This window comes from Camellia sinensis, chromosome 3 (assembly GCF_055761805.1).
Source record: "Camellia sinensis isolate YWXY chromosome 3, ASM5576180v1, whole genome shotgun sequence".
Taxonomy (NCBI): Eukaryota; Viridiplantae; Streptophyta; class Magnoliopsida; order Ericales; family Theaceae; genus Camellia; species Camellia sinensis.
The window spans coordinates 11,080,539-11,108,302 of record NC_138963.1 but is presented as its reverse complement, the minus strand read 5'-3'; the positions used below and the strand labels follow the sequence as shown (position 1 = coordinate 11,108,302).

General features: G+C 34.6%; 2 protein-coding genes, 1 long non-coding RNA gene and 1 pseudogene across 4 annotated transcripts; 2 read left to right on the top strand and 2 right to left on the bottom strand.

Annotated features, from left to right (window-relative positions):
• Positions 1 to 1,891: 1,891 nt before the first annotated feature.
• LOC114283820 (uncharacterized) lies at positions 1,892 to 4,894 on the top strand. The gene is made up of 3 exons (XM_028226691.2): positions 1,892 to 4,194; positions 4,290 to 4,454; positions 4,583 to 4,894. The coding sequence occupies exons 1-2, from the start codon at positions 3,298 to 3,300 to the stop codon at positions 4,362 to 4,364; spliced, it is 972 nt and encodes a 323-aa protein (XP_028082492.1). The 5' UTR covers positions 1,892 to 3,297; the 3' UTR covers positions 4,365 to 4,454; positions 4,583 to 4,894.
• A 6,808-nt stretch (positions 4,895 to 11,702) lies between these two features.
• Positions 11,703 to 15,045, top strand: RSR4 (Aldolase-type TIM barrel family protein). Its single transcript, XM_028226703.2, has 2 exons — positions 11,703 to 12,340; positions 14,315 to 15,045. The coding sequence occupies exons 1-2, from the start codon at positions 11,836 to 11,838 to the stop codon at positions 14,734 to 14,736; spliced, it is 927 nt and encodes a 308-aa protein (XP_028082504.1). The 5' UTR covers positions 11,703 to 11,835; the 3' UTR covers positions 14,737 to 15,045.
• Positions 15,046 to 22,261: 7,216 nt separating this feature from the next.
• Positions 22,262 to 24,853, bottom strand: LOC114283843 (alpha-1,3-mannosyl-glycoprotein 2-beta-N-acetylglucosaminyltransferase-like; annotated as a pseudogene). The gene is made up of 6 exons (XR_014363322.1): positions 24,806 to 24,853; positions 24,513 to 24,599; positions 24,371 to 24,409; positions 24,080 to 24,250; positions 22,696 to 22,823; positions 22,262 to 22,535 (listed from the first exon to the last, which is right to left on the bottom strand). The product of XR_014363322.1 is annotated as an alpha-1,3-mannosyl-glycoprotein 2-beta-N-acetylglucosaminyltransferase-like (transcript).
• A 314-nt stretch (positions 24,854 to 25,167) lies between these two features.
• Positions 25,168 to 27,366, bottom strand: LOC114283832 (uncharacterized). The gene is made up of 3 exons (XR_014363434.1): positions 27,256 to 27,366; positions 26,930 to 27,062; positions 25,168 to 25,498 (listed from the first exon to the last, which is right to left on the bottom strand). It is a non-coding gene; the product is annotated as an uncharacterized LOC114283832 (long non-coding RNA).
• Positions 27,367 to 27,764: the final 398 nt, after the last annotated feature.

Sequence of the window (27,764 nt, the reverse complement as noted above, 5' to 3'; positions counted from 1 at the left end):
GGAGTTAGAGGTATTGCCCCCAATAAGATTTGAGGAACGTTAGGAGTAACAAAGGGAGTCTTTACTTACCCAAAAACAAAGGGAGTCTTTAAATAAATCCCAAAATTGTTATTGGACACCTCAATTTTTTTTTATAATACTAAATTTGCAAATTTGAATTTTGTTATTTTTCTTTGCACACCTCAATTAATTCAATTTTATCTCTCACCCACAACCCCCTTCTCGCCTCTAATGCCGCCTTCACAGCTATGACCACCATCTTTGGCCACCCTTCTCTTTTTGTCCCTCTCAACCTCAACCTTAATATTGAATTCCACTCCTGTCACAACTTACCACCAACTCTGACCGAGAGAGGAGAGAGAATCGCAGACAAAAAAGAGGGGTGGAGGAGTGGCAAGGGCACTGGGGTATGGCGGTTGGAGGAGGAGGAGATGGTGTCAAAGAGTGGGTGTAGATATGAATGAATTTTAGCCTTCTATCCCTTTTAATATTAAAAGTAAAATAATATGAAATATGAAATGCCAAACAACATTTTAAAAATGTATTTGGTAGAGCCTCGTACAAAGGGCTGGCAGTGGTTTCACTGTAGTTTAGATCCTCTCCTTGCAAGGAATACGTGCGAGTGTCCTTGCAACGGCTGAGATCAGCCGTTGCACATCCAACGGCTGAGATTAAAAAATAAAAAATAAAAAAAATTCGATGCTTCCCGCCCAAAACAAAACAACACAGTCAGTTGTTGGTTTCAGATTTTCAATCGGGGAAACACAAAAAAACACACTCATTCAACACACACTCAGTGGTTCTTGTCCGAACCCACCCTAGACGACAACCCAGTCTAACCAGTCTCCACGCCGTTGCAAGGACCAACGACGCCACAGGTCAGTTCTCCTTTGCCTCTGTAAATCAGAGGTTTGCCAAATGCAGAAATTAATGTATATGAAGATATATATATATATATATACATTATCAGTTCAAATATCTTCAAAATCTTATCTGTATTTGAAGATTTTAATCAGTTTCAGTATTTGAAGATATATATATATATATATATATACATTATCTGTATTTTAAGATTTTAATCGGTTTCAAAATCTATTTAATCAGTTTTAGTATTTGAAGATTACTTTTAATGGACCAATGTGTTAATTTGTTTTGTGTTAAACCACAGATTTTGAAGATTACTCTATTTACTTTAAAAAATCACAGATTTTGAAATCATAGATTTTACTTTTAATTCAACATCTGTGTTAATGAAATAGAGTATTTAATCAAAATTTTATTTAATCAATAGGGTATTTAATTATGTATGTAATCAAAATTTTGTTGATATTTTTTTTAAAAAGAACTTTTTAAAACCACCCCCACATGATTACTGAAATTGATTTGTTAATAATTTTTGTAACAAAATCTTCAAATTAAAAGTAAATATGTTGAATTGATTTCATTGGTCTAACACAGATTTTGAAGATTACTCTATTTAATCAGTTTCACTATATGTAATCAGTTTCACTCTATTTAATCAGTTTTAGTATTTAATCAGAGGTTTGCCAAATAATTTTTGTAACATAATTTATTTAATCAGTCATGTGAACGGATAAGGTTTTACCGGAACGTGATGAATTTTTTAGAAATCATTTTGTCTCAGTCTCAATCTCAGTCTCAGTTTAGAAATCAATTTAGTTCTTGAATGATATTTAGTTTACAATGTGATGATGTTTACAAATCAATTCAGTCTCAGTTTAGAAATCAATTAAAGATATGCAGTTCTCATTTCTTATTTCTTTATCTAAGTGTGACAGTGGGTTCTTTGATGATAGTGCAAATATTGTGTTTATTGATGTAGCTAAGATTTTATTTATGTAGCTAAGATTTTATTTATATGGGTTTTCAGTTGCATTTTCATATGGATATGGAACCTGAGAATGATTGTGCTTGGAAGCCAAAACAGGGAATGACATTCGATTCTGAACAATGTGTGTATGATTTTTATAATATATATGGAGGAAGAATGGGGTTTAGCATAAGAAGGGATTTTTGTAGGAAGAACAAAGTTACTAACCAACTTATTTGTAGACTTTTGGTTTGCAACAAGGAGAGATTTCGGAAGGGTGACAAACGAGACCCATTGTCAAAAAACCCTAGAGCCGAAACTAGGACCGGTTGTGAGGCTCGACTTTATGTCAAATTAGATGAGGGAACTGGGAAATATGTTGTGGCTGATTTCAAAGAAAAACACGACCATGATCTTGTATCACCCGAGTGTGCCCACATGTTGCCGTCACAAAGAAAGATATCGACTACCCAAGCATTCAATTAGATTTGGCGGCACAATATGGTCTTCGTTTAGGCCAGTCTTTCAAACTCATGGGTAAGGAAGCTGGTGGGAGGCAATGTCTTGGGTTTACAAAATTAGATTCTAAAAATTATTTGAGAACCAAAAGATAACAAAGTTTAGCATATGGGGAAGTAGGCAATGTGTTGCAATACTTTAAACAAAAATCTTTATAGAATCCTTTCTTCTTTTATGCTTTCCAGTTAGATAATGAAGAGCAAATAACGAATATGTTTTGGGCTGATGCCCAAATGATTAAGGATTATGCCTAGTTTGGTGATGTTGTCACTTTTGATACTACTTACAAGTTAAACAAAGAACATAGACCCTTCGCGTCTTTTGTGGGATTCAACCATCATAGGGAAACAGTTATATTTGGTGCAGCATTGTTGTATAATGAGACCGCCGAATCGTTTGTATGGTTGTTTCAAAATTTTCTAGAGGCTATGTCAGGAAAGGCACCAAAAACTTTGTTCACTGATCAGGATGCTGCAATGGCTAAAGCCATACTCATTGTTATGCCTGACACAACTCATCGATTGTGTACTTGGCATTTGATGCAAAATGCATTAAAACATGTTAACTATTTGTTCCAAGATAAGGGGGTGAAGGGTGTACTAAATAAATTCTTCTTTGACATTGAAGATGCAAATCAATAGAAGTTAGAGTAGGCAAAAATGCTTGATAAATATGATGCGCATGAAAACCATTGGTTGAAATTGACTTTTGCGGTGAAAGAAAAATGGGGCTGGCCTTACGTTAGATCAACATGGGCTGCGGGAATGAGTACCATACAACTCAGTGAATCTTTTAATGCTCTTTTGAAGGATTACATTCGTTCTGATTTTAACTTGAATGAATTCTTCATGCATTTCGAAATGGTACTGTACGAGAAGAGATACAAGGAGTTAGAAGCATGATATGCTTTATGCCAAAGGTTGCCAAAGGTGAAAGCAACCATAAGAATGTTAATTCAAATGGGTAATGTCTACACAAAAAAGATTTTTGAGGAATTTCAAAATGAGTACTTTCGATCCATTGAATCAGACATAGAAGCAGTTGAATATGGCGAGGCTAGTACCATTTACACAGTTGTTGATGTTGGTAACAAACATACAAGGAAAGTGAAGATGGAGAGGGATGACTCTTTGGGTTGTACTTGTACAAAGTTTGAAAGGGAAGGAATCTTGTGTTGTCACTCATTGAAGGTTATTAGAGACATATTGAAGATGAAAGAAGTTCCTCCACAATACATTCTGAAGAGGTGGACCAAACAAGCAAGAGCCGAAACTGTGATGGACATTAAGGGGAATGACATTCAAGTAGATGTGAAATTCCAACAAGTCTCGCGGTATAAGACATTGATGACCGCATTTAGAGCACTAGCAAGTAGAGCTGTTGAAACTGAAGAAACTTATGATTTTTGTATTACACATCTTGCTACATTAGGTGCAAATGTTGAAGGCAAGTTAAGTGCTCATTTTGGTGTTGGAAATGAAGTAATTAATGATGATGACACCCAAAGCGTTGAAGTGGATTGCGAAGATGTGAATCATGTTGTGCAACCAAAAGAATTGAAGAAAAAGATGGCAACTAGTAAGGGCAAAAGGAGGGTCAAAGGTGGGTTCGAAGCGGCGTTGGTAGTGAACTCCAAAAAAAAATCACGTGCTAACAGTTTGGCTTCGTCACAATCTATTGCAAGTCCAACAGTTTCACTTTTTCCATTATCTGTTGGAGGAGATATCTATGTTCGGCAACATGTTCCTCCTCTTCAACCTCTTCCTCTCATTCATCATCTTCCTCCATCTTTGGCCATTGGTGATAATTCTATTCCTCCGCCATTGACATATTCCACATATCATGTAAGTGTTAGTACATTTTAGGTGTTCATTTTTTTGTGGATATAATATGTGACTCAAACCATGATTGCGAAGCGTAATATATGACATTGTTGTAGGCGAACAATTTGCGGGAGATGTATGTACTGCAAAATTCTTTGCCAAATCCAATGCCTCAACGGTATTCTTCTTAACCAACATTCCAGTCACTATTTCAAGGTTCATGTTGATATGACATTGGGTTTCGATATTCTCAAGAATCAAACAGTCCAATGTGTAGTCAGGTTCGTCCTCTCTGTATTTTTATTTTGTAGTTGATGAAAATTGTGGCTATTTCATTTTAGAAATTTGTATGTCAAGTATGTATTTAGTTGCTGAAAATTTTGCAAAATTCTGTATTTTTCCATTTTAGGCTACGGACAGGCAGAAAGACAAGCAACATGATCCTGAAATTCGCCTGCAAAAGCTCAATGTGAAGCAGAAAGACAAGCAAACTGTGTTTTCAAATTGTGAAGCAAACTCTGTGTACCTGTGTTTCCAAATGTTACTGGCTTGTATGTTAATGGCTTGTATGTATGGACCAATGTGTTAATTTTGATGGACCAATGTGAGCATAACATGTTGAATCTTGCCAAATGTTAATGGGTTGTATGCTAATGATGTTAATTGACAGTTGATGTTAATGGCTTTTTCATTTGTTATAAAATTTATTCCAATTTTTTCATTTTTCTTTTGTGCTATGCTGCTGTCCCAGCCTTTTTCATTTTTGTTCTGTGCGGTTCTGGTATGCTGCATCTGTTCTGTTATGGTATGCTGGTTTGTATTGGTTGTGATGGTTCTAGTTTACTGGTTCTGGTATGTGGTATTGGTTCTGCTATACTGCTTCAGCTGGTAACAGAAATGGTTCATGCTTCAGCTGGAGCATGAACCATTTCTTGCATGTGGTACAGCTTCATTCTTGCTGCTGCCATTCTGAGCATGGTAACAGAATTCAACATTCATTCATTCATTCTGCCATTCTGAGCATGAACCATTTCTTGCATGTGGTACAGCTTCATTCATTCTACCATTTCTGCATTCTACCATTTCATTCATTCATTCATTCATTCTACCATTTCTGCCATAGTAATGCTTCATTCTGAGTATGGCAGCAGCATATTGAGTATGGCAGCAAATATGTTGGATATGCTTAGTATGGCAGCAGTATGGCAGCAGCACATTCAGCAATTAAGTATTGCTTTAATCTACAAATATGCTGGTCATTGATAACAAATGTACTGGTCCTGGTCATTAATAACAGGTAACAGATATGCTGGATGTGCCATACTTCATTCATTCATTCCAAAATTCCATTCATTCATTCATTCCAAAATCCCATCATTCATTCATTCATTCCAAAATTCATTCCATCATTCATTCAGTCATTCCAAAATTTCATCATTCATTCCAAAGTTCCAAAATTCCATCATTCATTCCAAAGTTGAGGCTACAAGTTAAGGGAAATAGATAATACATAATTCATTCCATAGTTAATTCCATAGTTGATTCCATAGTTCATTCCATAACACAAGTTACATCATAAGGTACAAAATGGTGGAAAATACAATGAAGTACACCATTGCTTTGATATTCCTTTCCATCCTTTGAAGCCTTCGACCATAGTCCATTTCCATGTAATCAAGCCTCGCCCTTACATCGTTAAAGTCTTCTACTGTAATACCATCACAAGCTGTACAGTTCGAACGGACTCTGGACGTAACGTCGTCATCATCTTCATCCACGAACTTGAAGTAATTGCAATGGGGAGTGGGAGTCTTACTCTGCAATGCATGAGAATAAGTTAGTCGAATAAGACAAATATTAATGTGACTACTAAAGGAACAAAATAGCTAGAATTACAAACTTACATATCTTGATGGGCAAACAAAGAACAAGCGCCCTTCATTTCCATTCTCATTGGTTTTTACAATACGTATGGCAGCGGTTCCTCCACAATTGCACAGCCTCGATTGTAATCTTATGTTGCTAATGTTAGAAGAAGAAGTCATTTTTTAAATCTGCATACATGAGAACTGCTAGAATAAATTTCTAGTTTCTCATGGCCTGAAATTTAACCAAGTAAACAATACCATAATAATATCTAATAATTTCTCAATTTCTTATTATTTTCATATATACATATAGTGTGAATGTATGTATCTTTTGGTCCTATGACTTCTTTCTAGAGGCCCACATCTTGGACTAATGTTTTCTACATAAGTTGTTCATATATCATGGCCAAAGTCTTGGACTAATGTTTTGTACATCTATTTTTTAACAAGTTATTCATATATCATAACCAAAGTTCAGTGCGGTCATCAGTAACTAATTAAATAAGAAAATGGATAAGGTGGGAAAAAATAAAAAGTACCAAAGAGAAAAATGTATACATCAAATTTATTTTAGATATGACTCACACCACACTAAATTTGAATCTAATCTACAAGATTTGTTTTATTTTTAGATACATAGCTTTTTCTGGTGAAAAATTAACTGATAAAATACACATAATTGCCTTTTGACTGTAATATAAAAATATAAGCAACATTCTCTCTTGTGCAGTGATGTGAAGCTGATCATTTGGTTTTGCCTTTGACAGAATGGGCACTTAGTTCATCTATATGATATGAAGATGACGCTGATTAGGGCAGGGCAGGGCAGCTAACAACTTTCTCTCTCTGCCCTTGGATTGGATCAGTTAGCCCTAATTTGTTTCACAGTGAAAGCCCTAATTTTTGTCACAGTGAAATCCCTAATTTTGAAATTTCAATCTCAATCACATAACCCTAAGGAGATAATTTCAGCGTTTCGTTCATCGGGATAACAGGTACTGTGCCTCTAATTTCATAGTGCAGGAGTTTCGAAATTGGTCCAAAAAAAAAACAGAGTTTTCAAATTGGTCCAAAACAGAGTTTTGATCCAATTCACATCGCAGGAGTTTCGAATACAAACCTGGGAAACAATTATGGTTCACGAAGCAGCGAATAGTAGGACTGGTCATCGCCGGTGCCGTCTAGGGGACAGCTCGCCGGTGAGGATGGGTTCGGTGGAGGAGGATGGCTTCGTGTGAGGCTGAGTGAAATATAGCTGAGTGATATAACTAGCAACGGGCGGGATTTGAATAGAAATTTCAAATTTTTTTTTTTTTTTAATCTCAACTATTGAATGTGCATCGACTAATCTCAACCGTTGCAAGAACGCTCGCACGTATTCCTTGCAAGGAGAGGATGTGCACTCGTTTCACTTTGGAGGAGTGAGGATTATTTTAAAACTCCTTGAAAGTTGAAAGTAGTGAAAGGAAATAATTAAAGTGGGATGTATGATATCATTGTCCTTGGACTCAGTTGTGTAACTCCCAAGTAACGATGCTTACACTGTTTGATAAAAATGGTCAATGGCACTGTTTGATAAAAATGGTCAATGGCACGATCTCAATAAACTATAAAAAAAGGGGAAAATATTTATTAAAAAAACTCAAGGAATTAATATCCTTGAAAGTTGAAAGTAGTGAAAGGAAATAATTAAAGTGGAATGTATGATATCATTGTCCTTGGACTCAGTTGTGTAACTCCCAAGTAACGATGCTTACACTGTTTGATAAAAATGGTCAATGGCACAATCTCAATAAACTATAAAAAAAAGGGGAAAATATTTATTAAAAAAACTCAAGGAATTTAATATCTTTAGTAGTGGACAAAATTATAAGAAAAATAGTTGAGAGCACTAAAAATGGTACTCTAATAGTATCATTAATGATGTGACAGTAAGTCTTTTTTATTTTTTATTTTTATTTTTAACATTCTTGATACATTAATGTTATTAGTGAGAACAAAGATTTGATTTGTCTTCCTGGTATGCAGGGGGTTTTTTTTTTTGAGAGTCAATGGAAAATTGCAAGTTGGAGACCTCTCTCTCTCTCTTCAAGTAATGCATATCTATTTTATTGAAAAATTTTTAAAGCACAAAAATAAATTACAGTATCATATATATATATATATATATATTTTAAATGAATGTGACTCATTCTCATTATATCTCATAAAAATAAGTTGTCTGATTCTATATTTAAATTTTTACACTTATAAATATGTATTTAGAAAACAGCGGATAATAAATTGTAAAAAAGATTAAAATTTTTCAAATTCACATAATGTATTATAATTTTATTATGAATACAAAAATAAAATGCACAATCAAACATAGAATGAACAAAATTTTAATAAATTCATTAATTATGTTTACTTGTTAACAAATTTGTCCATTTATATAGGTCCAACACGGGGAGGAAAAACTAGTGTCCATAGGATTGAGAACGAATGGCGCCTTTCAATGGTCTCATCGCAGCCTCTTAAATAATTTTTTATTTTTAATTCCGACTCAAATATAACATTATCATCTGTATTTGTGTGTATATGTACATAATGATATTTCATTGTGTGCTAGCAAGGAGAAATTTGATTGGCTATTTGTTAGTGGCACACACATGCTTCCTTTAGTGTTGATTTAAAAATTTAAAAAAATGCTATGTATTATTGCTTTTGTGTTATTATTTACATGAATATTTATGATTGATTCTTTTATTTAAATACGATTATTAATGAATTAATGAATGAAATTAGATAATAATTTTGATACATACTTTGGTAATATAAAAAGGTAAAGAAATAGATAATACATAACATTATTAAAAAAATTAATGAATATCAAATTGTGTTTCAATTTAATTTGTATACATTTCAAGTCGATTTTAAATGAGTTTAATTGAGTCAATAAAAAGTTGAGTATTTCAAATCAAATAATAAGTTGTTTAAATTTAACTTAAAATTTTAACAAATCAAACAATAAATTATTTAAACTTGATTTAAATTTTAATTAATTTTAAGATACGCTCAAATTTAATTTATTTAGAGTGAACTCAAAAATATAAATATATATATATGGACAACCACTAACCTTTTTTTCCCCCCCTAAATTTAGAGAAAGTGTGGGTCTACAATCTCCTTTAAAGTTTTAAATGTTAATTACACTAAATTCTCTTTTAACTATTAATAAATATTATTTTACATGAACTTTTCAACTATAAAAAATTGTATAAATACCTCTATTTTGAAAAATTTTTTAACTGTTAAAAGTGATATATTTTTATAATTGAAATATTAATATATACGAGTTTATATATAGAAATAGGTTGATATTCACTAATAATTGAAAGAATCTTAATATAATTAATTCAAATTTTAATTCACATAACATTTATTTCATTTTCATTATGAATAAAAAAATACTTTCATTTTTTTCACTATATATATATTTGTTTTTTTTTTTTAGAGAAAATTAGAAAAAATTGGTGGAAAGTCCATCCCAAAAGGGTACAAGGCATTAAATTCAAGGTAAAATCTTATTTGGTGATCAGGACATGCCGGAAAAGTCACCGCTGCCAGGATGAGGTAGATAAATATGTGATATTTAACAGATAGGGGTTGAATAAGGGACATGTGGAACATTCAACAAATAATTAGTTTGGTGAATTTCAATGAATAGACAAATTGATTGACTTCAACAAATAGACAGATATACAAATATTTAACAAATAATTATCCTTTTAGACAAATTGCATCATTTTGGCTCAAAGAGATTAGAGTATAGGTTTAATGGCCTAAAAGATTTAAAAATGTACTTATGGCATAAAACCTCTTATTATTATTATTAGTTCTTATTATTTTAATATTAATATAATAATAATCAGTGCTACATTTATACAATTTTTGCCTTACAAATCTCCCGTGGTAAGATTGGTTAGAGAGATTTGAGAGAAGAGAGAAGTATATAAGCATGAGTTATTAATTAATTAATGCTAGATACTCAAAAGATTTTTTTTTTCAAAATATTAGTCCATTATTTTATTCTTTATTGTCTTAAAATATTAGTCAATTTTAAAAAATTAAAAACTAAAATATCATGAATTTCTTATTTTGCTTTTCTTTTTATATACTTAAAAATATAATTATGACAATTGATATTCTAAAAAAAAGTCAAAGAACAATATTTTAAAATGTAATAATTATACTATTAAAAAAAGTTAATTTTTTTTATCAAATGTCTTACTATATAAGTTATTTGATAAACTTTTTAGGTCTCTAATAATATTAAATTACATTTCTATTGCCATGGAATTGGTGGGGGAAAAGAATTTGTGTATAAATTATTTTTTAATAATAGAATAAATTATAAATACACTCCTAAGATTTGATTAAAATATAAATGACTTTTGTAATTTTGAAAATTACATTTTGTGGGGACATATTTTTTGAGTACCAACACGTGGCTGAGGTGTCACCGAAATACCAGCCGAGGTGCCACGTGTCCTGATCATGACGCCGAGATAATCTCGGCTAGGCCGAGGTTATCTGCAGAAATACCGGAATTCGGGATAAGCGGATAAGGGACAAGAGTCCTAGAATAAGAGAGGATTTCAGTTTGGATAAAGATAAGACTCTGAGAGAGTTTATCGCAATCCTACTAGGAGTCCAATATTAGCAGTAATCCTAAGTCTATTAAAGCTAGGCTTCTATTGAGACTAGGATTGTGTTGGCTATAAAAGAGAGGCAACCCGGTTTAAGGTATGCTTTTTATGTCCTGAATAGTGAGTTAAGTACTTTTACTATCTTTAAGAGATAATTGATTTGATCGTCGGAGTGCCCCGGATGGACGAACCATCGCCGGAATGGACGAACCATCGCCGGAATCTCTTCTTTTTGTGACAGGTCGTTCGAGCTTAATCTATTCTACCAGTGTTCTCAAACTGAGTGTGTTCTCAAATTGAGTGCTTGATTGGCAGTGTGGTCGGAAATTCACACACACACATTTCACTCCTTGAAATTTTTAATTTCATAACAAATCGTCTCTTTTAATTATAAATTATGAAGTCAATTAATAATTTTTAATAATATTAAAAATATAATTAATAATTTAGATAATTTTATTATTATATAAAAGGATAATTATAAATTTCATTTTTGTAATTAATTTTATTAAATAAAAAATTTTAACAAAAAAATATTTATAATTTTTAAAATTAAAAAAAAAAACAATTTAGGTTTTAAACAAATCTCAATGATAGTGTTTAGTTTAAGTTTTCTGAATTAAGTTTTTTGAAAATTGAGTTTTTTATTTTTCGTGTTTTTAGTGAATATTTTTAAAATTTTAAACATTTTTTTAGTTTTTTAGATGCACCTTACTTAGATGTATTTAAAAAATAAAAAATTTGTGAAAAATATTTTAAAAAATTAATAAATACATAAAAATACAAAAAATATACTGAATTTTCATATATTTTTTATATTTTTGGTATTTAGTGAATTTTTAAAAAGTTTTTTTCACAAATTTTTTATTTTTTAGATATATTTATGTTAAATATATCTAAAAATTAAAAAAATTACTTAAAATATTAAAAAAATTCATTAAAAATAAAAAAAACACAAAAAATAAGAAGGCAGCAGAAAAACGAAACCAAACGAGCTACCACTGCTATTAAACTTGGCAGGAGCCATTCAAACGCCACTCTTATTTATATCACTCATTCCCCCACACCATTCGCTATCCCCATCTCTCTCTCTCTCTGTAAAAATGGCCGGAACCGGAGTAGTAGCAGTGTACGGAAACGGCGCAATAACAGAAGCAAAGAAATCCACTTTCTCCGTTAAAGTCGGCCTCGCCCAAATGCTCCGAGGCGGCGTCATCATGGACGTCGTTAACGCCGACCAAGCCAGAATCGCCGAGGAAGCCGGCGCCTGCGCCGTCATGGCGCTCGAGCGAGTCCCGGCCGACATCCGAGCCCAAGGCGGCGTGGCTCGGATGAGCGACCCTCAGCTGATCAAAGAGATCAAGAACGCCGTCACGATTCCCGTCATGGCCAAGGCTCGGATCGGCCACTTCGTCGAGGCTCAAATTCTGGAAGCGATTGGAATCGATTATGTTGATGAGAGCGAGGTCTTGACTCTCGCTGATGATGAGAACCATATCAACAAGCATAATTTTCGAATTCCTTTTGTATGCGGATGCCGGAATCTCGGTGAAGCCCTCCGGCGGATTCGCGAAGGGGCCGCGATGATTCGCACCAAAGGGGAAGCAGGTAATCTCAATTACAATGATTGTCTTATTTTACAGATTGTTTTTGTGTGGATTGAGTGATTTTGGGAAGAAAAGAAAAGAAATTTATTTATTATGTTAGTGCTAATTACATGTTTGATTTGTTAAAAACAGAGTAATGAGAAGAAATAGGGAAAAAAAAAAAAAATTAGGAGAATTTTTTATTTTTAGCGAACTCGTACAAAATTTTTAAAAGTATTTTCGATTTTTACATTTGGTTTGAACGAGACGAATAGAAAATTTGAAAAACTTTTAAAAAATTCAGAAAGACAAAAAGAAGTAAAAAATAGTAGATTTTTTTTTTTTGGTTGGCTTATTTTGGTTTCAATTTTGTTTGGGAGTTTTTTTTTAAAAAAATTATGTTTTAATTCGTCTCCGCAAGACAAGACAACACAAGATGAACTTGAAAAGTAAAAAAAATTGATATAATTTTGAAAAAAAGTCACTGAAGATAAAAAAAAATTGTAAAAAGAGGTCGCTTTTTAATGAGATCAAACACCCTCTTAGAATGGTGTCTTATTTATTTTACAGCTTGTTATTTCGATTGTGTGACTTTGTTTTGACTAAAAGAGAGAGAAATGAGGAGAAATAGGAAAAAAAAAATGAGAGAAATTTATTTCTTTTATAACTTGTGTTACATGGACTCTTCTATTTTCTTCATAATACTACCGTGTTCACATGATATGATATGACATGGATAAGGGTGTGAGATATGTGTCTAACACTTATATCTAATTTAGACACTAAAATCCTTTAATTTGTTAATATATGAGAAGAAGAAACTCATATTTGCTAGTAAAGTAATATTTTTAGCTCTCTCATTAATTAGATATAAAAATTTCATATTTTTTCCTGAATTCTATTCAATTTCAAGTAAATTTTGATATAATTTACAACATTTCATTTGAGAATATTATATAATATGTAATATATACGCATATATGACACGTCTCCGTACCCATATCAAATTTTGGATACGTATTTCAAATTTATGAGGGTCTGACGCTTGGATACACACTCGCACTCAATTTTGGATACCTATCTCAAGATCCTAAGATTAAAATTTATGAGGGTCTAATGCTTGAATACGCACCCGCACTTGATACTTGTACCTGAATTCATGTAACATAGCTTATAACTCACTTTTGAATATTTTCCAAAATTGGAGAGCTTGGGAAGAGAAAAGAAAAGAAATAATTGCAAATTTTATATAATACTAAAATTGTTCATCCATGCATTTAAAAAATAGTCTTAACTAATTTTTATCCCCTAAACTATTATTATTTTTTCTATTTCGTCATTAATTTATTAGTTTTGTTTATTTAATCCTAAAGATTCTGATTTTTGTCTATGCGATCCAATTGAATATATGATTGTACAAATTAGTAATGCTTAAATCCTAATTTGATGAGTAAAAATATAATTTAAAATTTTAAAAACTTAAATGATATAAACAAACACTCATCAAATTGGTTGTGGGGTGTTGATTGATCTAAATTATAAGAAAATGAGTGTTTTGTTGTATGATTTAAAATTGTTCAATAATCTTTGTTTTTAAATTAGGCTAAGTTTGGGAAGACTAAATAAGTGCACTTTTTGACTTTTTATGAAATATGGGTTGGATTTGGGTTGGGTTTGAAGTGATGTGTTAGAGAGGTGATGTGACTTAAATAAGATGATGTGACTTAAATAAGATAGTGACTTTTTGACTTTTTGAATTTTTTGGAGGATGCCAAACTATTGTCTCTAATTGGACCAATTGCATCACATGAACTTAAATTTGAAACTTTAGGCACCAAATAGAGGAAATTGATAGTTTATGGATGAAATGAAAAATAAAATAAGGGTAATTTAGTGGATAAAAGTGAAATTAATCCTTAAAAAATTGGAACTTTCAACAATAAAATCGGTCTTGAGTGACCAATTAAGTGGCCTAATGATTGAACCATCTCTGCAGGTACTGGAAATATAATTGAGGCGGTGAGGCATGTGAGGTCAGTGATGGGGGATATTAGGGTTTTGCGGAACATGGATGATGATGAGGTTTTCACCTTCGCTAAAAAGATTGCTGCACCATACGATTTGGTAATGCAGACGAAACAGCTAGGGCGGCTTCCCGTTGTGCATTTTGCTGCTGGTGGTGTCGCGACGCCAGCAGATGCGGCTTTGATGATGCAATTGGGGTGTGATGGAGTGTTTGTGGGGTCTGGGGTGTTCAAGAGCGGTGACCCGGCTAGGAGAGCTCGAGCGATTGTGCAGGCTGTCACGCATTATAGCGATCCGGAGGTGCTTGCTGAGGTGAGCTGTGGTTTGGGTGAGGCTATGGTGGGTCTGAATCTGGATAAGAATGTGGAGAGGTACGCAAACCGGTCTGAGTAGTGGAAATTGATGCGGATTGCTTGGAGGTGAGGGTAATTGAAAGCTCTTGTTTTTTCAAAAAAACATAAGACCTTTGATAGTATATGCTAGTCCACTCTATTGGAAGTGTGTTTCCAATGAGTTATTTAGGTTTTTTTTAGGTCATCTCATGCTGTAGAGAGTCAATGTTGTGATGAAATTAGTTTGTTTCAATGTTATGTTGAAAGTAGTTTGTTTTATGTCATATTATGGTTCAATGCAATTGGAGAATTTGTTACATTCATTAAGCTTTGGCTTCTCAATAAGCACAAATTATACTCAATTGAAGAATTTGTTGTATTAATTGTAGAATGTTGTGATCTTATTGTTTGGTGATGCGGTAAAGTTAAAGATATGTTTGATTGTGATGATTTTAAGGAACCACCTTCCCTGTTTCTTCTTTCATATTGTCAGGAGCATATACCATCACCAAAAATGTTTCAAGAATAGGTCTCTGGTCCATCAGCTGACAGAGCATCATCATCTAATGAGTTTTGACTCTGTGCAGTAAGAATGGAATGTTCTGATTAATGTAATAGATGTTTTGTATTCAACAATTTCAAATAGGTTGATTTTCGTAGGCCTCATCCCTCCAGTTAACCATTTGAATGGCAAACTCCCTACCTCCATAAACTAGGCTGAGCTGTGGTAATCATACGTCTGCTGATTCGGATTTTAGTTTTTACTTTTCTTTCTTCACAGGCTAAAATTCTGCATCAGCACCCCCCAAGCCTACATTTTTTTTCTCTCGTGTACTGAACAGCCAAAATGCATGTTTAGTCCAACTTTGTAGAGTCCGCATAAATCTACTAAGAAGCACAGATATAGATACGAAGATGGATATATTATAGTACTGATATGCCGGCATGACAATTTTAAAAAATCAGGACACAAGATATTATTCCCGATCTTTTGATGCTTATGGTCTTTTTGAGGTGTATTAAATGCTTGGGGGATGTTCACTGCCATGCTACCAGATGATATCCAAAATGATCCATGTAATTGTAGAAGATTGGTTTTCTCAGGAAATGGTTTCTCCTTTGAGGTTTTTTTCACAACTTTGTTAGATTTTCCTTTTTTTGGTTCCTTCCCATACAAAGTACAGTAGGCACTTCCTCTTGCTCTTGGGCACAAGTATTTACCATCCATTTGTGCTATTTCTGAGGCTTCAGAATGGAAATCAGCAGGAATCCATCATCCCTATGTTCCTTGTTCATGCAAACAACTCAGCGGCTCCATTCACATCTTTTCATTATTGAGTTGCAGACTTGCATTCATGTACTCTTCACTTTTAGAAGTCGTCATTATTATTAATCAGACATGTTGGCTTGGACCTAGGTTTAGTGCATATGAATGATGCCTAAGCCTCAAACACAACAGTGTGTTCTTTCTTTTCTTCTTTCTGAAGAGGGTACCAAAGCCAAAGTAGAGAGATGGATACTGTAAACAGAGAGTTGAGAGCATTAGAGACACTTGGTTGAAGAGCAACACTAGCATTTTGTTGAAACCCACAATACAGAGTCTGATGGATTGATGACTAAGATGGGACGAGTTCTCCTTTTATAGATGAGGAGTTTAAAATAATATTTAAATTGAGATGTCCCAAGAATAGGATCCCGATCAGTGTAAGCCTATTGTTATGACTAGGATAGAATTCCTTCCAAGATTATCTGATAATGATCTTATTGTCCAAACCCAATTAGTATGCCTTGTCAAAATGAGGAGATGCCCTTCGCCTCCACTGCCCAAGGTAGAGATTGGGAGACTATATTGTGTATATTCTATATTTGGCATGATTATGGTTGTACATATTATAGTCGTGATTGTGTATAGGCGTGATTGAGGTGTGATTGTGTTTTTCTTTTTTGGTTTAGGAGTTAGGACTATATAATCTACGGTCTTGTTGTAATCAAATACACAATTGAATATACAATATACAGAAATCTTACATGGTATCAGAGTCACGTTCGAAACCCTAGGTCTGGCCTTGATTATTTGAAGTTCTTTCTCTGCGTTCACGCCTGTTGTTCGAAGTCTTCTTTAGGCTTCTCTAAAGTCATGAAGGCCTCTCTGTTCTCTGGTCTTCTTCGAAGTCGCGACAATCCTTTGGTGCTTGGTCTGAAGTCACTACTCAGGGATCTATCGTGTCTCTCTCTATGGTTTGGATACTCGAACACACATTGTGGTTTGTCGGGTCTGTTCGACTGACAATTTGGTTTCTGATTCTAGTTGGTTGGCCTCTGTTTCTAGTTCGTTGGCCTCGATTTCTCTTTTGGGTCGATACATCATCACGGTCTTTCTGTTCCTTCATCTGCTGCATCTGGATTTGGTGTGTCTCTTTCTCTCTTAGTTCTCTCTGTATTCGTGGTAGTTATCTCTGTGTCTTAGTTTCTCTGGACTTGCTATTTGACCTATTACTTATCTTTTTTTCACACTTTAGCCCCTTGGTTTATGATTTTTTGGTTTTTTGGTATCAATTTTTTGAGACATTATACTTCGGCCCATCATCTTTGTTTTATTACAATGTCGGACACTAAAATCTAGGCCATCAAGTGCAAACTCACTAGTGACAATTATGTTTATTGAGCCAGTATTATGAAGAATTTTCTTCTTGGTCAGAAAAAATAGGGCTATGTATCTGGTTCTGTTCCTCGTCCATCGAACCCGAAAAATGAAGATTATTTGACTTCCTGTGACACTTAAGATTGTGGCAATTCTAACCTTGTTTCATAACTCTGTAAATGACCGAATTGGGGTGATCATGTCCAAATACTGTACTGCAAAAGAAGTATGGGAGTATATACAAGGTGTTTATCAGCAGTCCAATTTTGCCAAACGGTATGAATTGGAAATAGATATTCAGGGTGGTCGCAAGCGGGATACATCTATTCAGGACTTTTATATTGAGATGACAAGCCTCTAGGATCAGCTGGCTCTCATGAAACCGTCTAGCCTTAAGAGTCTCGATGCTTATGTTGAGTTTTAGGAGCAGGGTCATTTAGTACAGTTCTTAATAGCTCTCTCCCCTTAGTATGAGGCTGTCCGTGATGGCATTCTTCATCGGTCTCCTCTTCCTTCTGTAGATGATATTGTTCGTGAGCTCCTTTCTGAGGAAACCCGTCTCAAGACGGCCAGTCAGACCGTGTCCCCTTTGATTTTCTTAGCGCCTACACAACCACTCCTATTGGCGACTCCTTCTCAGCTTTAGCCTTCTGCCAAGCCAAAAAGAAAGGCCCTTAGTATCAGATGAGTGTGTTTTCTGCCATCAGAAGGGTTATTGGAAGTACAACTGTCCAAGGAAGGGACGTTCATCTTCTTAGCAGTCTCAGTCCCGAGTTCCTACTCAGAGTTCTTTCTAGCCTCCCTCTGCTTATACTGCATCCACTCCGGCTCCAGGTCCTGATTTGGTTTCCTTGAGTACTTAGCTTGCTCAACTTCAGCAGATCTTGTCCACCTCTCAGTCATCTTCATCTATCTCTGCTCTCACCTTTCTTCATTCAGGTTTACTTGGGTTCTCTTCAGGTATTCCTTCTTCTGTTTGGCTTTTTGATTCTGGTGACTCTCATATAATATGACTCCTCACTTTTCTTTTCTCTAAAACTGTATCCCTCATCCTTTTTCTATTACTATTAATACTGCTAATGGGTTTGGTATGTCTGTCTTATCCATTGGGTTTTTACCTTCTGCCATGTCTGCTGCTGTTATTCCCTCTGGCCCCGTTTGTTTTCAGAGATAGAATGAAGATGATTCATAGTGAGGGGATTGTTAGTGAGGGGATTGATAGTGAGGGCATTAAGTAAAATTGTGTTTGTTTTGATGATAGTTGTTAGTGTAGGAATTATTAAATTATTTTTATATAAAATAATAAAACAAATAAAAAAATATAAAAAAATTAAACATTAATATTTATAAAAAAATTCCCAATATATAAAAAATAAAAAAAAATTCTAATTCCCTCACTATTTTTCTAATACCATCTTCCCTAGGCTTATCCTAATCCCCTCCCCAAGGGGATTTGTAGTCCGGAGGGGATTACGAATTCCCTCTCCATCTCTCAAAACAAACATGATATTAGTGAGTCCCACCTCACTATGAATCCCAATCCCCTCCCTGTAACCCAAAACAAACGGGGCCTCTGTTCTTTATGTTCCTTAACTATTTGTCAGCTTTCTTTCTATCAGTCAACTTGATACTTCTGGTTTAGATGTTATATTTTCTTTTTCTGTTTATTGTGTGTAGGATTGAGCATTCAAAAAGCAGTTGCGATCGCCCGTAAAGTTGGAAATCTCATATGGTGGAAAGCCTGTATCTTCCTCTATCTACCTCTCCCGTTGCATTTTTATCGTTTCAGTTAGATTCTCAATCGAGTCAGTTTTATTTATGGCATTCTCGCCTCGGTCATTTGTCAGTTGATCGTTTACGGTCTTTAACTCAGTCAGGATTGTTGGGTAAAGTTTTTCCTAGTCATGTTAATGAATGTCGATGGTGTAAACTTGCTAAAATGATAGCTTTATCTTTTAATAAAAGTTTCTCTATTTTTATTTTCCCTTTTTCTCTTGTCTATACTGATGCCTGGGAACCTTCTCCTGTTCTTACTAAAGGGGGTTCTGCATATTGTGTTTCCTTTATTGATAATTGTACCCGTTATACTTGGGTTTATCTGATGGCTCATAAATCTGACTTTTACTCGATCTGCCATACCTTTCAGTCTATGATCATTACACAGTTTAGGACTACAATTAAAATGCTACGGTCTAACTTGGGTAATGAATACTTTAAAATCTAATTCTATGAGTATTTGGTCAATTTGGATACCCTTCATCAAACTTTCTGTACTGATATACCTGTCCAAAATGGTCATGTTGAGCGTAAACACCGTCATCTCCTTGATGTAGCTTGATCTCTCATTCTCTTTGCCTTTGTTCCGGTACCATTCTGAGGTGAGGCAGTTCTTACTGCTGCTTTTCTACTCAACTGCATATCGACTCCGTTTCTCTCTGGACGATCTCCTTATGAGGCTCTGTATTCCTAACCTCCTAATTATTCCCTTCTACGTGTTTTTAGGTTTGCTTGTTTTGTCCTTCTTCCCTGTAAAGATAGGACCAAACTAAGTGCCTGGTCTGTCATATGTGCCTTTTTGGGTTACAGTCTCAGTATTACTCAGAAATGCTATCGCTGTTATAACTCCATCTCTCGTCGCTTTTATGTCTCTCGCCATGTTGCTTTTCTTGAACTTGTGTCTTTCTTTCAGCTTCCCCATCTCACTGCTCCAGTTTCAAAAGAGGATTTGGTTCACATTGACCTATTTCCTTTTGAGGTCCCGTTTGATGAGTATATTTCCACTGTTTCTCTTGAGCTTGTTCCATTTTCTCCACCTTTCACCCCTCCTATTGAATACCTCTCCACTGACCCCCCTGAGGCTATTCATACTTTTCCTCCTGCTTCACCTCTAGCCATTTTTCCTCCTTCGGCTTCTCCTCCTCCTCCGTTGTTAGTCTATTCTTGTCGCAAGGCTTCCTTTCCACCAGTTGTCTCTGCCCCGGTTGCTCCTTCTTCTGCTTCTGACGACTCTGATCCTGTTGCCCACCAATATCCTACTTGAGTACGTTGTCCTCTAAACAGGTTGGGTTGGTCTAATACATGTTTTTCTGCTTCCTATTATACGTTTTTGTTTGTTATTCATTCTTTTTCAGAACCTCAGTCTTACAAGGAAACGTGTCAAGATCCTAATTGGATTCGAGCTATGGAGGATGAGTTGTCTACTTTATAGAAAACTAGTACTTGGGAGTTGGTTCCTTTGCCTGCTGGTAAGAATTTGGTTAGTTGCAAATAGGTCTACAGAGTCAAGACTCATTATGATGGTTCTCTTGAGTGTTACAAGGCTCGCCTGGTTGCCAAGGGTCTTTCACAGGAGTATGGTAATGATTATGAGGAGATCTTTACCCTTATTGCCAAGATGACTACTGTCTGTACTTTGATGTCTGTCGCTGTTGTTCGCCATTAGCCTCTTTATCAGATAAATGTTAAGAATGCGTTTCTTAATGGTCATCTCGCTGAGGAGGTTTACATGCGTCCTCCCCTGACCTTCACAATTTCTCTAGATAGGTTTGTTGTCTTCGGCTTACTCTTTATGGTCTAAAGCAATCTCCTCGTGCTTAGTATGATTGCTTTTAGACTGCTGTTACTAAGCTTGGCTTTCATCATTCTGCTTTTGACTTTGCTTTATTTCTGAGACATACCTTTGCTAGTTTTGTTGCTCTCTTACTATGTGTGAATGATATGATCATCACTGGTTCTGACTTTTTTGCTATCTTTCTGAGGTCAAGTAGTATCTCTTCTTCACATTCGAAATGAATGATCTGGGTCCATTGTGGTATTTTTTTATATTGAGGTTGCTTCTTCTCTAAAGGGCTATTTTCTGTCTCAGGCTAAGTATGTTAATAGGGTGATTCACCTTGCTAGTCTTATTGATACTAAGGTTTTTGATATACATATTGATCTTAATATAAAGCTCAACTCTACTGATGGTGTCCCTTTAGATGATACCATTTTATATTGCGAACTTGTGGGTTGTTTAGTTTATCTGACTGTCACTCTCCCTGATCTTGCTTATGTTGTTCATGTGGTTAGTCAGTTCATTTCTGCTCCTCGCTCTACCCATTGGGCTATTTTGGTTCGCATTCTTCGCTATCTCAGGTACCATCTTTCAGGATTTACTGTTATTCTCTACTTCTTCTTTGGACTTGGTGGCTTATGCTGATTTTGATTGGGCTGGTGATGTTGCTGATCGCAAGTCTATGTCTGGTTTCAATATGTTTCTTGGTGATTCCTTGCTCTCTTGAAAAAGTAAGAAACAATCACTACAACAAAACTGAATTTTTATGGCTTGCAATGCATGCCGTAAAAACTCTTTCACGACATGCACACAAATGCCGTTATATGACATGCCGTAAAAAGTTGAGCCTCATTTACGACAAACAAGTAAAGTTGTAAAAAGTAATAAATTAAACATTAATAACATAGTCTGTATGTCGTATATAATTTTTTACGACATTTTTGTCATGCCATAAATCATCATACTTTTTATGGCATAATTTTACATGCCGTAAAAGGTTATTTTGAAAATATTTATGGCTTACTTTGTATGCTGTATATAATATTTTACAGCATTTTCTTGCATGTCATAAATCATCACAATTTTCACGACATAATTTTGTATGCTGTAAAAGGTTATTTTGAAAATATTTATAGCATACTTTGTATGCCGTATATAATATTTTACGGCATTTTCTTGTATGTCATAAATCATCACACTTTTTACGACATAATTTTATATGCCGTAGAAGGTCATTTTTAATATATTTATGTATATAAAAATAACTATAAAAATAATTTTGTTTGCCGTATTTGCAAGGTAAATAGTGTAATTCCTCGCTTTGAAGGTATAGGTTGAACTCAAACATAAAAATAACTTTAAAAAAACATTCAAAAACCTACAAAACTATCATTTTCTTCTGTATTCAATTGTGTTGTGTATTTACTTATCTCAGGAAAATAACAACTTTGAGTACCACAAAGATGTGGCATTTTTTGCAAATAATTTGAAGGTCTTACATGTGTCAAAGCAAAATCTTGCTTGTCAAGAAAATCAAGCAATAACAAGCATTGTTGTGGCTCTCTGTCTCTGTTTGATTAGAAGTGTAACTTTTCGTGACTCCAAAGCAATTCTTTTGCAGAAGCCGAACTCTTGGATTATTTTCTCTTAACAAAATCTGTCAGTACTAGAGAGAGAGAGAGAGAGAGAGAGAGAGAGAGAGAGAACAACATTCATGATTAGTTCACATATTTTGACATAAATGAAAAAGAAGCTATGCATCTTCTAGATTTCAGCTCAAAACCAATGCTACCAATCAAGATAAAATAAGGCATGCAATCACTAACCTCGATTGTTACTGAGCATGTTCAATTCCAAGCAGTTGGAAAGATTCTGGGCCAACAAGGAATACATGTCTTGGGGTTTGGTACCGGAAAACTACTACTCCTTTGTATGTTGTTCTTGGCACACCATCCTGCGAAAAAAAGGAAATAATACAAGGAGCCATTTCTAGGAAGAGGGGATGCACACAAACAATTTTAAACGATGAGAACTACTGGTAGAACAAGCATGCAGTACATGTGGAAAATACCTTACTACTCTACATCATCAGGAAAACTATATTCTATATCTGCATGTTAAGTGCATCAGAGCATGGGCGAGAAAGAGGGGGGAAAGAATTTTGATATCAGTTACAGTTAGAAAAGAATTTCATGCTTAATTAACACAATCAAAACACCACACAACAGGATATTGCTTTACAAATTAGTCACTGGGAGGCAATAGCAACAATGTAACATTAAGATTTTCTTTATTTAATGGAGAAGAATAATGCCAAAAGTTTTAAATGACATAGGTTCCACTGATCATTTTCTAAAAGCCAACAAGGTGTGTGTAGGTTCAAATAGCTGAATTGAGATTGAGCTTTAAGTATTGTATCCAAAATAATGACCCAACTCTCTCATTGTAAAATTCCAATGCATTTTCATTGTTGATCTAGCAACAAAACCTGTACTAGATCCAAATCAAATCAATTAAAAACCACCTAGTTATAGTCTATGAAGCACGGACACAGACACGGATACGGATACGGACACGGACACGGACACGGTACACGGCAATTTTCAAAAAATGGGGACACGGACACGGCGGGGGACACGGCGAATTTTATTTTATTTATTTTATATATTTTTATGTGTTATGTAGATTCATATTACATTCATCCTAAATTAAAATTAATAAACACTAACATAGTAACATTAATTGAATAAACATAACTATTACATTTAAACAAATTAGATCATCCATTCACAAAAAATTCACAAAAAAGTCATAATAAACGATAACAAGAACTAAGACGAGAAGGGGAAAACATTCAACATCCAACAATATTTTTCACAAAAGCACTAAATAAGAGAGGCAAAAGATTAAAAAAATAAAAAAAAAATTAAATTAAAAAAAAATAAAAATAAAAATAGCCCTGCCGTGTCCCCGCCGTGTCCCATGCCGTGTCCCCATATGGACACGCGTGTCCCCGCCGTGTCCCTGCCGTGTCCCCTGCAAAAAAATCATTAAATTAAAGGGACACGCCATCTGGCGTGTCCCATACGTGTCCCCGGCGTGTCCCCGTGTCCCCGGCGTGTCCCCGTGTCGGACACCGCCACGGCACTAATTTTGGAGTGTCCATGCTTCATAGGTTATAGTTAGAAAAAAGAATATGAATTGAAGTACCTTTCATTCTTCAAAAATGCCAAATTGGTGTGAAATGCGTTCAAAATTTGCCTGGTCTTTGTAATGGACATGCACATCACCATCTATATTATATGCCTTCAGAACAGTATCAGCTCCATCAACAGGTTTTGCCTTTTTAACCATGTCAACAAAGTGCTTAAGATAATTATCCTACAAAATAATAACAAAAAAAAAAAAAAAAGGATTAGGCAAAAATATAGAAAAAACTGAGTTCATCTCAGATGATCATTTTTGCATATATCTTATTGGTAAGCTGCATGTATCTTATACCTCCATCATGTAGCTCAGATCCATCGACTTCCAATCAACCTTTTCAGCAAAATTAAAAAATCATTGACGCTGTAAGAAATTTATACAAACTAATACCAGATTTTTTTTATTTTTTTAAAATGCAGAAGAAATAGTCACATGCCTGGACATCGTTCAGCTTAATTGGCTCAAGTTTTTGTTTGAAAAACTGGCCCAAACTAGAACCCTGCAAGGAAAAACTGGCTCCCCACTAGTTTCACAAGAACTTCTAGAATGTTTCCAAACTGTTTCTCAGAGGTTTCCCTTAAAATTTCTTTAAAGTTGCCTTCTACATGGGTTTCTCTGGAACATGTTTCCAACCTAAAAGTAACTTTTCGGGAACTGCATGACCCAATAGTGTACACTGAGTTAGAAGGTCATGTCTATTATTTAGAGAATCGACGAAGTGTACACAACTGCACAAATCTTTGCATTGTCACTAGCACAACTGTCAGGAATCCACATATTATGATATGTAAAAGAATCTTTCACTGTGATAGCATTAGATGAGATTTGGTACACCGTGAAAGCAGTGAATATCTAGCTCGTTTCAACATACAGAGTTGTAGTTAATAAAAGAAAGCAAAAAATTAACTCAAAGACACTTTCAAGCAATCAAAACAATAAAATATTTATGTTTTCCTGTGAGCTTCTTGTTTCAAGAAAGAGTAGCAATTCTGGAGGTGCTATGAACACATACAAATATATAGACTTTTAGAAGTATACAATAAATAGTTCAAAGCATAAATTTTTCAATTTGAACACACAATAATCGCTTGGATAATAAATATTATGATACTGATACACAATTGTAGGTGTACATACATGCTCACCAAAATTATATGTTCTGCATACTTTAGGACGAATAAATTGTCGACCTTTGTGATTCTCTTTCAACCTCAACCAATCATCCCAGTAAGTGAAATTTTTTTGTCAAAGAAAATGTTTTAAAAGAGATACATCAAAATGATATGTAAGTTAGAGCAACAAACTATAACCCACTAAATCAATAAGGATATGATTTTGGCCACTTTGGAGAGAGTTCATCCCATATAGACTTAGACAACATCCCCTCAAGTCCAGGGAAAAAATCTGAATGGTAAAGCACATCTGCAGGGAATTTTAAAGCTGATCAGAGAGAGCTTTTCCAGGTTTACAATGCAACATTTGTCAAAGGAAAAATTTATAGTCGCCAGCCTGCCAGAATCAAGTATTATAATTTCCAGATACAAGTATAAAGGGATACAACGGCACACAAACAAAAACGTCCATAAAATAAGCATCTAACTGAAATAGAAACGATATGGATAAGCGAAAAGACTCTCTTAGAATCAGAAACTCATTGTTTTCATGGGAACTAACTGAAAATGTAAAGCAGTGAGAAGATAAAACGAGGACATGAGACTCAGGGGTCACGTCCATTGTCGCCCCTCTCCGCCTTCTCTCCTCCCTTGTTGTTTCTCTATAGGGGCGGAGACACATGAGACTCAGGGGTCACGTGTACTAACTTATCTAATTTTTATGAAGTACAAATTAAAAACAAAAACAAAAACAAAAATAAAAATAAAAAAATGTTACAATTTTTAGTCCTAATTGTTTCGAAACATGTTGGGATGACTGAATTGAACAATTGCAGTAGTCGCGCAACGAATTTTCCATATATATTAATAACAATCGAGCAGAAGGACATAAATTAGTCAGGGAGGTCAAACATATATATCTATGTGAATGAGGGGGAAGATGAAATTTTATTTTGTTGGGGGAATATATTGAACAGTAAGTAAGTAAGTAAGTAAGTAAGTAGTAGTACATATATATGTTGGAGATTGACATAAGTTTGCAACATCAGTGGAGACCACAGGGCAGCCCACTCACACACACACTCTGGCCATCTCTGTCTCTTTTCTTGTTCTATCCCCTCCTCTTCTGTTGAATGTGAATGCGAAGCACAAAGGGACACACATTGTTTAACCCTAGTGTCATTTTGTAGCTAGTCTTGGGCCATGCATGGCCATGCATTGATTATTTTGTACAGGAGAAATCAAGAAATAGAATATGCATATACCTTTTTAACTCTCAATTATGAACTCCACAGTGGCAGACAATGACTTGTGCAGGTATCCCCTAACTACGTCTACAGTTACCTAGGGAATGCAATTTTGTGTTTGAGATTTTGCATAAACCTGAGTGTTTCAACAAATGATTGTCAAATGGTAAGGAAAGAGTACCATATGAAATTACAAAGATGAATGCAAGTTTGATTTTCATGAGGAACTCAATAAGTCACAATTCGTACTCTAAATTTCTCCGGAGAACCAAAATGAAGACAAAACTTAGATCAGAAATGGTTAACAAACATTGAATGAAGACGCTTTCAAAATTAATCCAATCAAATCACAGAGAAACATCACAAAAAAATCACATAATTAATTTCAATCGATCATTGACAATCATTTCAACCGTCATTTAACCTAACACACCAATTGCATCAAATACGAACGCTTCTAGAATGAGAGGAAACTGAATAAGTTAGAAACTCACAAAGAAATCAAATCCGTGGAAAGGGCTCAGAATCAGAATCGAACTCCAAGCTCGAAATTAGAATCAAACGCCAAGCTCGGAATCAATCGATTGGTGCTCGTGTAACTAACATCACTGTGGCTCGGAATCAATTCTTGATTAAGAGCGAGCAAGAGAGAGTGAATTAAGAACATTGAAATAAAAATTGGAGGCGGAATTGAAGGAATCAAGAATTGAAGACAATGCTGATATTGAAAAATTCGACCTAATCAATCTATACTTGTGAAAATAAGTAGAGATTGAGATCAAAAAAATGAAAAAAAACATAGAATCAAGAGCGAAATTACCGAATAGAGAACTGAAATAGCAGTGACAGAGAGAGTCTGAGATGAAAAGACGATTGTCGATGAACTTTGTCCCTCTAAAAATGTTTGCGAATTTGGTTGTGAAAGTGACTCGTTTGGCCCGAGGCCATTTTAATCAATTAGTCAAAAAGTTATTAAATTAGTTAAAAAGTCAATAATTTATACTAAAAAGTTAAAGATTTTCTTTTCTTTCTATTTTTTGTACATCTTTTCGTAATTAGTCAAAAATCCAAACATACAAGTTTTTTTACCTACTTTTTTAGCCAAATAACTAAAAAATTATTAAATTAACCTAACTAAAAAATTACTAAATTAGCTGTTGCCAAACGAGGCCGAGTCTGGTTTTTAGTAAGCACAAGCTTTGGAGCTGCCGCTGAATTTTGGAGGAATTTAGGAGAGAGATAGAGATGACTATGAGGATAATAATAAATAATTAATATGTGTTTTTGGGTATAATTGAAATTAAATCAGGACACAATAGGTCAAAACAT